Genomic DNA, 12850 nt, shown 5'->3' on the forward strand with positions numbered 1-12850 from the left:
ATTTCAACATACAGGAATGGTCCTAGTCATCATTAAAACTTTTTTACGATTGTAGCTCATGAAAAGTGCATTTTTTAATAGAAATGAAAAAAAGTTACAATTATTATTTGGTATTAAAATGTTACTATATTGTGGCTTCTAAAAGATCACTTCCATGCAGTGCAATGCTCATTAGCAAAGGTTATTAAATGCTATATTAATGTGTATCTAGCAATATGTGATCTTATTATGGCTTTACCTGACCCAGTAAAAGTGTCAAGCGATCCATCTCCTGTTGTTGTTGTTGTTTCATTGCTGTTCATGGGCTCTGTTTTGACTGCAAGAAGAGACACTACATAGAAGAATAAGTAGACATGAGATTTTACTTTTAGATTTTACTAGAGTCCTCATGCCAGTCTCACTAGTGGTAGTCCAGATATACTAAGCATGCGATGAAACAGCTTCAACCTTTGCACTACCACAGCATTGAGGCACTCTACCATCATTCCATTAGGAACGGCCATGCATCCATAGAGCTTTTCATCTATGCATTTGGCTATGCATTGGTTTTAGTAACTGAACTATCTTCTGGGGAGATTTCAGCCTAAATCTAATTGATTCCAACAATTCCCTAAGGGTATCAGAAAGGAGAGAAAAATTAGCTGTCAAAGCATGTAGCACAAAAATAGTTTTGCCTGATGAGTGAAACAATAATTTAATATATTTTCAAGCTCATATGGAAGTATATTATTTGTTAGCGTTCTGCCTTTGCCCTTCCCCTTTTTTGCAGCTCGGTCAATAGCAAGCCATTTTCCATAATAGAAGGGTGAAGTTTAAAATAAATAAATAAATAAATAAACACAAGATCAACAACAAAAAAGTAGAGCACAAACAACAACCCTGAGAAATCAGCTTCTAATTCAGAGGTAACCAAATATTTGGGTCCACAATGAACTCAAAAGATTTCTTACATATCATCATGTACCCCTACCATCCAAGCCATAGCTGAATGCATCTCAGTGGCAATTCAGCTTCTAACAGACATTCAACTGGCAAACCTAGAAAAACTCTGACATTGGCAAACCTGAACAGGTTACCACCATTGCTTGTGAAGGTCAGTTACGCATGTTCAGTCAAGAAACAGAGGTATTTTCAGAGACCAAATACAGCCTTAGCTGTCCTCAAGATTCATTATCCCTCTTAAAATATGTTGAGGACAGTGTTTGAGCTAAGCAAAGGATGTGGTTTTCTCATGAGAATAGTGGCCAGAGTAGTACCTGCAGAACCACACTGCTATTTCTCCCTGTGTGATCACAGTAAAGAGCTCAGGAATTTCATAGCTGAAAATACAGACACTGGGTTCCCAGGATAGGTGAGCCCTGAGTGGAGTGTCTCTGCTGACATACCTCAGTCCCAGACAATTGCTTAACAGGTCTTATTCCATTAGGTCATATGGGATGCTGCAGATATTACAATTGCACAAGTGACCTGTTCTGAATTCAAAGGGATGTCTGTTTAGGTCAAGCATGGAAGATTTGAAAAACTGAGATGTGCTTATCTCTGTGATATGGAGAGAGCCTTGCAATATTGCCAGTGTACTGATGTTAATTAAACCAAGCAGCCCCTTACACAAGTTACAGTTATGCTGTAGTTGTGTATTTCTTTTCACTGAAAAGATTAAAAAAAAAAAAAAAACTTGAAAGTGTCTGTCTTTTAAATATAGACTTCTTTCCATCTTTTCTTCTCTTTAATAAAAGTGACACACCCAGTCTATTCTCTCTGCTGGCAACAGCAGTAAATTAATTTGGCATGAAATCATCAGGAAAAAATTTAGCCATATTTTTTCAAGTTGCTGTGCAGTCTTTGTCATTATGCAGTCCTTTATTTTCTGATTTATAACAAAAAAAGTGACAAGAATTACCAAATGAACAAAGTCCTTTGTCAGTGTAATCTACTGTCCCCATTTCTCTACTTAAGTGAGAAAGAGGTGCTTCAGGAAATCAATAAAATATATAGCAGAAGAAAATTTAAAGGTCATTTCCAGCAAATAACATATCCCTTCAGTATTTGTATATTACTGTATGCAGACATCTGCATTCTATATTAGAAAGCATCTTATCTTCCCCCTTGAAGACCTTTGGTCATATTTTACTTTATAAATTGCATGCATCTTTTTTTCTGCAGAGTGTGGACATTTACTCATACGAAAAGAAAATCCTACTTCTTACTACCCTTAGTCCTTTCTATTCAATAAAACATTTCAGTATTATCCATACTAAGCTATAAGCTTATGCTCAGTATTGCATCCAGAAGGACACCTCACTTTATGCCTAACCTTTCTCTTTAACCAAAGCTTCAGTATCTAATTGAAATGTTTACTTGAGAGTTATGTATATTTCTGGTTAATGCCAACTGCAGTGCACTTCCATAAGCACAAATATTCACCATCCTTTTGTCTCCCAGTCAAGCAAAAAATGACCTAAAGCAAACCCTTTCACGTAATTAACTTGAGGAAAAACACTGTATTGGCACTGTTCTTTGCTGAAAAATACTTGTTGAAAGTATTTTTGTGTTTGATTTTAAACAGTTCTACAGTCAGATTTTATCAACTTAAGGATCTTAAAGATCTTTCCACAGTGTAGCTAGATGTTTGAAGCATTACCTTTTTTTTAAAAAGGTTGCATATCATTAAAACAAGAGGGGCAAAAAAGCACTGTGATAACTAAAAAAAGGAATTTTAACATCAGATTAAACAGCCAGTAATATTTAAAGCTGAAATCAAAACATAAACTGACAGCAAGTCAAAACACAGCATAGATTTCCTGACATGTGAGCTAAAGCATGGTAATACTACGAAGGCAGCCTCTCTAGAGATAGTGCAAAGATCAAGAGTTTGAGCCATCATTATGAATCAATAGTTTAATTAATTAAAAAAAATAAAATAAAATAAAATAAAATAAAATAAAATAAAATAAATAAATGCAATATGCTGTTGTATAAATGTGGATTAAGTTTATTAAGTTCTGAAAAAGTAAAAATATAATGAAAAGCAATCTCAATCTGGAAGCCCACTTGAGTGTTGCTGACAGCAAAGACTGCAGATGGTAACAGAGAAGGGTTACCCTGGTGGTCGGGGCAATGCAACAGGCAGATAGTGTACAAGGGCATACAGAAGAAACTGGAGTTGTACAATCTCAAGTACAGCTGAGAGGAAAACCAATTTCTGCCTTCAGCTATGTAACAGAAAGAGAGGAGATGAAGAACAAAGCTGTACTCTTCTCAAAGGTGCTCTGTGTGAATGGATAGGAAGCAACAGACACAAGGGAAAAATCCAGTTAGACCCGAGGAAAATTCTTCATCATGAGAGTAATCATGCTAAAGACAAGAGCCCAAAGAGGCTGTGTTCGCCCAGCTGACCTCCAGGAATTGCTATCAAACTTAATTACGCCAAGACTAATTCAGAATACAACCCCCAACAGGCAACAGTTTCTACAATGTAAGTTCTTTACCTGATGAAACAATACGCCAACATGACTCTTACTCTTCCAACCTGTTCTCCTAAATAACCTCTCTGAAAATAAACACTGAGATTTTAGAGGTAGGAGATGCTACAAGATGCTTCTGCTATGCCCAAATGCGGATAAACATATGTAATAGGTAGGAGGCAATGAGAGATATTAGTTCAAACAAGCATGACTGAAAGCTCATTTTCTTCTGAGTACTTTTTTTTCTTCTGTTTTTAGGAAGCCAACAAGCTATGAAAGTTTCACAGAAGACAGCAGCCGAATGTAGTACATCGCCTGAGGTGGCTGGCAGCTGCCTGACAAGCTGAGCTCAACTTATAGCTGCACTGTACTAGGTTGGGAGGGCAGGAGACATAGACCAGGTTAGGCAGAATGCCTGAGATGAAGGATGGAGATGGCAGGCAGATGGAGGAAGCCAAGCAGCAGCGGCCAAAGAAACCCTGTAGCACACATATCTCATGAAGAAACAGATAATGGTACATAAACAACTCTATGCAGCATAAGCACATAATATTCCTTAAAGATAGACACAGTGGAAAGTACAGACACAACACAGGTTGGTCTCACTGTGACGTATTCAACTAGAAGCATAGACCTAAACATGCTACTGCCTTTGGAAAATCAGCTTTCATTTTGTGCAAAAGGTGATGTGTCCACAGTAACACATGGGCTCCCATAATATATTTGCTCACTATTAGTAATTAGTAGTTAAATTATTTATCTGAACATGTTAAACATTTAACTGAGGTGACAGACTAAATTAGATTTATTTAAACTTAAATTCTTGAAACTCAACCAAGCATTTACATGAAATCATAAAATCATAGAATCATAGAATTACTCAGGTTGGAAGGGACCTCAAGGATCATCAAGTCCAACCGCAGCCTAACCATAGTACCCTCTACAACCCATCGCTAAATCATATCTCCGAGCACCACATCCAAATGGCTCTTAAACACATCCAGGGACAGTGACTCAACCACCTCCCTGGGGAGCCTATTCCAATGTTTAACCACCCTTTCTGTAAAGAAGTGTTTACTAACGTCCAACCTAAACTTACCTTGGCACAATTTGAGGCCATTTCCCCTCATCCTGTCACCTGTCACCAATGAGAAGAGACCAACCCCGCTCTCACTGTAAGCACCTTTCAGGTACTGGAAGACAGTAATAAGGTCTCCCCTTAGCCTCCTCTTCCCCAGACCTAACAGCCCCAGCTCCCTCAGCCTCTCCTCATAGGGCTGATTTTCCACGCCCTTCACCAGCCTTGTTGCCCTTCTCTGGACCTGCTCCAGTACCTCAATGTCCTTTCTGTACTGATGTGTCCAAAACTGAACACAGTACTCAAGGTGAGGCCTCACCAATGCCGAGTACAGGGGCAGGATGACTTCCCTAGTCCTGCTCACCACACCATTCCTGATACAAGCCAGGATGCCATTGGCCTTCTTGGCCACCTGGGCACACTGCTGGCTCATATTCAGCCAACTGTCCGTCAGTACACCAAGGTCCCTTTCCATCAGGCAGCTTTCCAGCCATTCCTCCCTAAGCCTGTAGGTTGCCTGGGGTTGTTGTGACCAAAATGCAGGACCCGACACTTGGCCACATTGAAACTCATGCCGTTAACCTTGGCCCATTGATCCAGTCTGTCCAAGTCGTTCTGTAGTGCCCTTCTCCTTTCACACAGATCAACATTCCCTCCCAGCTTGGTGTCATCTGCAAACTTACTGAGGGTGCACTCAATCCCCTCATCAGGATCATCAATGAAGATGTTAAACAGAAGCGGCCCCAGTACTGAGCCTTGGGGGAGTCCGCTCGTGAGCGATACAAGGGCAGCCAGCTTCTCCATGAGAATGTTATGGGAGACAGTATCAAAGGTCTTACTGAAGTCCAGGTAGACCACATCAGCAGCCTGACCCTCATCCACTAAGCGGGTCACGTTGTCATAGAATGAAATCAGGTTTGTCAGACAGGATCTACCATTTGTAACCATTCGTAAACCCATGCTGACTGGGCCTGATCCCCTGGTTGACGTTTAATTTGTCCATGATGGTTCTCGAGATTATTCGTTCCATAACCTTCCTGGGCACCGAGGTGAGACTGATAGGCCTGTAGCTATCCTAGAATCACAGAATGGTTGGGTTGAAAGGGACCTCAAAGCCCATCCAGCTGCACCCCCTTGCCATGGGCAGGGCTCCCACCTACCAGCTCAGGCTGCCCAGGGCCCCATCCAACCTGGCCTCTCCAGGGATGGGGCAACCACAGCTTCTCTGAGCAGCCTGTGCCACTGCCTCACCACCCTCTGAGTGAAGAATTTCCTCCTAACATCTAAAGCAAATCTCACCTGTTTTGGTTTAAAATCATTTCACTTTGACCTGTCACTATCAGACTGTGTCCTATCAATATCAGCCCCCTCCTGTTTATAAGCCCCCTATAAGTACTGGAAGGCTGCAGTTTAATTTTTATAAAATCTGTCTTGGAAATGGTAAATTAATCCTAATTTTATTTTTGTTTTAAAAAGGATATTTTTGAGATATTCCTAAATGTAATCTGAGTCTGCACAGCTTAAACACTTGTGTAAAGGCTTGTGGAGAGTCATTTACACAGTGGTTAATCTCATATGCACTGCAACAATGCCACATATATAATTATTAATAGTCATTGTAACTCAATAATACACAGGAGAGGAAACTCACAAATGAAAATAGCAGCTTGGAAAATCTGGACTAATATTTGTGAAGAGGAAAGTTGCATAAGCATTAATTAAAAGTGAAAGTAGTAGTGGTAGTAGTAGATGTAATAGCAATTTATAGTAATTTGAGCTCAGGTATTCATGTAATGTTGTACCTAAAAATCAGAGAAAAACAGATGAGCATTCTGTGCAAAATCTGCTAGAATTACAGAAGTGCTGAATGCTAGCAATACTCAGCATGTTCAGCAGCATGGTGCTCTTCCAGGCTCTCAGAGCACATATGCAGTTAAGCTAATTTTAAGTTAGCTAAAATTCTCCTTGTTTTTCTATTGTCTTTCAAAGTACGGCAAGATCAGTACATATTGCAACTTCCTTCTGTTTTTTTTGGCTGTGGGAAAGACCTTTGAGAAAGGGTGGAAAAAATGGGGTGGAGAACAAAAAAAGGATGGAAATGTTCAAACCACAAAACAAAAAAAACAGAGCAAACTAAGAGATGTTACACAGCAGCCACAGAGACACATCACCACACACATGCACTGTACCAGGGTCTCTCATACTTGTTGCAGAGGAGGGAGTACTGCAACTCAGCAACCAGTCTGCAGTATTTAAAACAGTCATGTTGTCTCCTGAGGACAGGAATGGTATAATGGTTCATTGTCTGAATGTCTGTTCAGTGTACATGAATATTCTTCAGTGCTAGTAAGTGTTGTTATACTTTGAGCCAAGTCTCTTAACTGCACTGCGTTGTTTTCCTGAGCATTGCTTTAACCAGTTTATTTATGCAAGTATAATATATAGGGGCATATAGATATTAGTGTTCTTTAGTGGTATGCTTGAAGTTTTCCCTTCTCTTTATACTGGAATTATGATTTTCTTAAAAATATAAATAGGTAGAACAGTAATGGTTCAGTCCTTTTCTGTAGGGTTCTATTCCCCTCACATGCACATGCACTTTTTAATGACATTCACAATTTTTTTCTTTTTAAGCAAGTGAATTAAATGCTTTGCATTGTGGCCAGAAAGAACTAACTACAAAGTTTTTTTTGGGGTGCCAACATCTAACTTCCAAGAAAGAGGACTGAAACTACAGCTTGAAACATATGCATGGTGACACTCTCACAGACAATAGTGAGGCCATGACTCCATCTCAGAATGTGACACCCCCTCATTTTTGCATCTCAGCTATGGCAAAACCTATTATCTGAAAACATCTGGACATCTGTGTTGTAGCTGCATGGTAGCACTGTTCATTTAGTAATAGATACAGTGATAATAGCCAGTAAATTTAGAGTTAAACCTAAACATTCCTTCTTGACAAACTTTCACTGCCTGCCAATAAATGAAATTAGCATGTTCATCATTTAAGAAAATTATCTAAGCCAGCAGCAATGACAATTTTGATGTACTTCTTTTGCCAGGACTTTTCAATAAATCTACATGGATGTAGTTTTGGGTATAACTGTAAATTATAATTCAGGCATGAAGTAAGAAGCTGAAAAAGCAATTCATTCCAAGTTACCAACAGGCATAACAAAGCCTTTATGAATTTGTTAAACCATTTCAAAGTTTTCTTACTTTCACTTTTGTGCAGTTCTACCTCTTCCTTCAATTAGTGCAAATTGGAAAAGTGTTGCTGGGATTAGTAGAGGTACACCAGTATTTTCTATTTCTTTCTAAGTTTTTTATGCATGAAGTTAAGAACTAGACAAAAATTGCTACATACTGTAAATGTCTTACACTTACCTCCTGTTCCATTTGTTGTAACTGATGTACTACTGAGATTAGGCTTATCCAGTTTAGAACTACCCGGTGCATCACTGCTTCCAACAAGATTATGAGGACTTGCTAGATCTTGCATTTCCATAGACCTGTTAAACGAAGTGATAGTATATAAATATTTTGTGGTTTTGTGGTACTGTCTTTTAACTAAATCTAAGGAAATAGCCAATAATTTGTCATGAACAGCAACAACCCCAGCATTTTCCACTTTTCTTCCAGGTATTATGAAGTAAATGTCACTAGTTCCCAAACTGTTCAAATTGCTTCTGAAAGACATGCATGCAGCAGTGCATGTATACACACACACATACATACACATATATCTATACATATACGCTTGTATATATGGATGGATGTGAATGGATGGATTGATGGGTAGATAGCCGTATGTATGTATGCATTTCTTAGAAGAAAACAGATAAATTAAGTGTAATTTCAGCCACTGCAGAGCAAATCAGAAGCAGGACTTCTGCCTCCCATTATCTGTATTCCAACCATCTATAGTCACTGAATTCATACTAAATCCAGCAAAGGAACATACAGATAAATGAACAGAGCTTTTACATAAATCTGAAAGACTTTTCACTATGAAAAATGCATATATGCTAATTAGTTTACTTGATTGTTTTTCTTCTGAGTAATTTCCAGGAATCTTGCAAAATTTTTTAAAAAAGCAATTTTGCAGGAATAGACCACAATGGACTTCAGCATTTCAATTATACTGAGAGACTGTGGATGGCTTTCATTCAGTGACAACAGATCTGCCTTTCATAGACAAAGCAGAAAAGGAGTGGTTCTTGTTAGACTGGTAATAGAAATCTAATTTGCAGTGCGTGCTTGCCTTTTCCTTGCTTCAATTATAAATTAATTACGCAGATTTTTATTCCCCAAAGAAACCTTTTTTCTATGTATAAGCAAAGTTGCCAGCCCATCTGCAATAGGAGAACCATTTACCACATGTTATACTATAAAGGCCAACAGAAAGATTATCTTACAAAGTTGTAAAAGCCCACTTGCATTGTAAAAGATTGAGATGGCTAATAAGAGAGGACAGTTGGGACAGTTCAGTAAGTTTAACAACTCTCGTATCTTCATACTCTGGCCAGAAAATGCAGTGGCAAGTGTTAAGGCAAGACCCAGCGTCCCAAGCATTTATTACAAGTTTCACTTTTAAACTGTCTTCCATGCTCCTCACACTCTCCTCTGGAGGAGAAAAAACCCAAACCATACTATCTTTCCATCTAATATGGGTATACTGTTTGAATCTGTTTTTGGTTTCTCCAAAATAAGAAAAAGAAAAAAATCCAGAATGAAATGTCTCCCATTTTATGCTCCCAATTCAGTTGATCTCCTGGATTCTCTCTCATTACATTCATTTACCCCAAGGCACAGATTTAAAGCTTTCATGTCTTGAAAATCTTCCAGTTTAGGAAATACTACATTTCAACTGGGAAAACACACCAAGGCCTTATCCAAAGCCACATGAAGCCCATGCAAAGAATTTCATTTACTTCAATAAATGCTTGAATCCAGCCTGAGATTCACCAATGTGCCAATGGCAAGGCAGTTTTCCCAATAGTAGACTAGATGAGACAGGGTAAGTTGATACTGCAGGTTGTGCATCAGCAGGTAAGAATTTTATTGCAGTATTCACATAAATGCAAAGGTATGCACTGAGATTTGAACCGCCTTGACCTAAATTTCATCATCTAATTGTACATACATTTCCACACATCTGTCAGCAGCACATTATAGTTATTTTCTACTGGAAATGTGATCAGTGTTAGATTAAATAAAATGGACTCAAGTGGTTTACTATTCCGTCAGTTTCTGTTTGTCAGTTTCTGCACAAGGATAACAGCTAAATGTTAAAAAAAAGTCTTATGAGTTTCCTTCTACGCATTTAAGGGAGTGGGAGAATGCTACACAACATAAACAATGTGTGTTCACTGCATCTAGTGTTTACTACTACCCACGTGTTCACTAACAGTTAAAGTGTCATGGTTTCTTCTTCCAATATGATCAGCCCAGAGATGTTCACATTTGCTTATTTTCTTGTTTAGCATGAAAACTACAATGATTTCTTTCTAGACAGCAATTTATCATGGTCACAGACATAAATGATTCAGCTATATTTCATAAGCAAAATCATTCATTTATCCAGCTACTGTATGTAAGGGCTATCCATTTAAGCACACTTCACACTCAAATCAGATTTAATCAGAAAAGCAAGTCCACTGATTTTCATTTGCTTGCCAAGAACATAAACTGATTATGTAAGAGGAATAGTTTTTGTTCCACACCAATATGAAATCTTTTGAGCAGAAAAGTCTTATACTATCTTATACTTGTTCTCTTCATTCAGCATCTAGAAAAAGGCATATGAAGGGCAAGCTCATTATTAATGCTATTTTTAAAGTAGCAAATTTACACATAAAAATTTTCCCTGGATGAGTAAAAGACATCTCACAGTTAAGTAAGTCTAAGAAAAGGATATCCAAAATGATGAAAAGCTTCACAAAACCACCTGTATACATTTATGCTTATCCTGGGTGCTCTAGCTTGTGTGAACAAGTAAAGGGATTACTCCAACATATTCCTATGTGATATATTTATTCAAGTACATGTTCCCTTCTGTGCAACAGATGTCATTCAAATCACCTTTGTGGATGCGTTTAGTTTATCTTCAGCCTAAAAATTTCTCAGAAAGACGTAACAGACCTACTCAAATCTTACAGCTTCAGTGAATAAAGGATTCAGGAAAAATGTTTAATAAAATGGATGAAATAATTCCAACATCTTGAATTCATTTTGTCAAACTAAATGTTTATCAGAGTGCTGCTTTCACTGACTTAATGAGAAGCAGGTTTGGGTTCAGTGTGTTTTCTTGCAGTAAAAGTTAAAAAGGGTGATCTCAGAAGGACCAATTAATACTTCTAAATGTATGCATTTATTTATTAAAGACTTATTTTCTAGGAGGGACAGTGTGTTTAAATTTAGGCAAAGTAACATCTATTGTTAAGTCTGCTTTAAAAAATACATTGTAAAGCTTTTTATTTTCTTTTTTCCCCCCCTTTTCTCTGTTAGGCATTTAACTAAAGCTTGAGTTTTGGCTACCCAATCTTTGTCTAAGACTACATCTCAAAGAAATTAAGTAAAATGTTAAATTGTATAGAAAGATAAGTTTTGGAAGGAAATGCATTGCTTTGCTACATATTTTAAATTCCTGATTGTTGGAAGGCTGCTAATATGACAGCAAGCTTCTGAGCAAAAAACTGAAATCTGGCAAGATGAATTTGTCTTTTACTCTGCTTTGGCTATGCTTTAAGTCTTTGAAAACTGGTATTTGCACAAGCTTAGTGGATCGTTTCTGAGGCTTACTGGAAAAGTCACTAAAACATCCCATTTGCACAGAACAGCCTTCCAGATCTCAACACATTTCAACTCCAGCCTGAACATGGACATACCCAAACAGTGGAAGTGGGTTTGCATTAAGATGGTTGTACATGAATCCTAGCCTCTAGGTTAGAGCACATTTTGTTTCCAAATAAATTTTCCCATCTGTCCCTACAATGGCAGCTGAACAGAATCTGCAGTAGATCCTAAACCACGGAATGGTACAGCCAAACATCATAAGCTAACCTAGCATAGGAAGTTTTCAGCATGGCTAATTATGCTTGCCCAGTTTAACTATATTTCTGAATAGTTTCTATGCATTTTTATGACAAGTTCAAGCCTTGTTTCTAGGGTTCTGGTGGGTTTTTTTTTGTTTGTTTTTTTGGTTTTTTTTTTTTCCGACTCCTTTTACAACTCAAAACACAATATTTTATTGATGAATTCTACAAGTAGATCACAGCTAGACAACTTCCTTCTTTAAAGAGATGCCATTTTAAAATGTAAAATACTTGCTATATAATTTATTTTTGTTCTATATTTCAAAGTGTTTTCTACTAACAGCTTTGAAAGTATGAAATAGTTTATCAGAGATCTATAGAAGAATATATATTTAGAAGTGGAAATAAAGCGCATTACACCCTGAATGAACATTCAGCAAATTCAAAAGGAAGAAGCAGTGAAACTGATGAGATAAACTTGCTCCATTGAGACAACTGCCTCTCTTGTCTTCACAGACTCATCAATGCCTGCTTTGTACCTTCTCCAGCTCCAGAGATGGCCAAAATATCACATCTTCTACTATTCTAGGCAGTCTCACAAAAGCATACAAGTTCTGTGAGGGTGCTCAAGAGTTAAAAACAAATAACACTGCCAGACACTAGAAAGGATTCCTTTCCACTCTTCTTGAGGCCTTGTTTCTTAACCTATAAAATGATTTGATATAGTGCTGAGAAGCAGTAAAAGCTGTCACGGTATGCTGATATAACTAGCAAATGTTCCTTGGACTTTTATTTTGTCTCTTCTATTTTAACAGGTGAGAAAGCAAATGCTAAACTTTTTGCAACTATTTGCATTTGTTTGGCAATTAGGGTATCAATTTCCATTTTAAAAAAGTAAGAGGAAGAAGTAGAACTAACGCCACATTGATATTCCAAAAAATACTTCTCCTCTGTCAATCTTTAACCAATGTCAGACAAAGGGTAGTACAGGGAGGTAACTTAAGTGAAATGGAGAACAACATTAGCATTTCTACATATTAATAAATAGCACGTCATTAATTAATAATAAAAATGCCGTGGCCTCAGCTTCACAGAAGTTTAACTGCAAAGTAAGGACTGCACTATGTTCTTATAAATATGCATGATTCATTACAAACTTGAATATCATCATATAGCTTCCCAGTGCATGAGTTCAAGCTCTCAAGGAAACTCCTTAGGCATTGCAGTAACAGCACTGTGAAGACAATCCTTGTTATACAAGTAGACTA

At 37.7% G+C, this 12850-nt stretch overlaps 1 protein-coding gene across 11 annotated transcripts in view; it reads right to left on the minus strand.

Moving 5' to 3' along the window:
* EYA4 (EYA transcriptional coactivator and phosphatase 4) overlaps positions 1-12850 on the minus strand; it is a gene marked incomplete at both ends in the record, with an annotated part of 128982 nt that overhangs the window by 43528 nt on the left and 72604 nt on the right. For 4 of the 11 annotated variants that reach the window (XM_079550671.1, XM_079550672.1, XM_079550669.1 and 1 more), the window contains 3 exons: positions 239-331; positions 6747-6815; positions 7933-8057. In XM_079550671.1, coding sequence (XP_079406797.1) covers positions 239-331; positions 6747-6815; positions 7933-8057 — 287 coding nt within the window. Of the gene's footprint in view, positions 1-238; positions 332-6308; positions 6345-6731; positions 6816-7932; positions 8058-12850 lie in introns of all 11 variants that reach the window. The other 7 variants (XM_079550673.1, XM_079550674.1, XM_079550667.1 and 4 more) reach the window with 4 other exon arrangements.

The sequence above is a fragment of the Tetrao urogallus genome (genome assembly GCF_951394365.1).
Source record: "Tetrao urogallus genome assembly, chromosome: 2".
NCBI lineage: Eukaryota > Metazoa > Chordata > Aves > Galliformes > Phasianidae > Tetrao > Tetrao urogallus.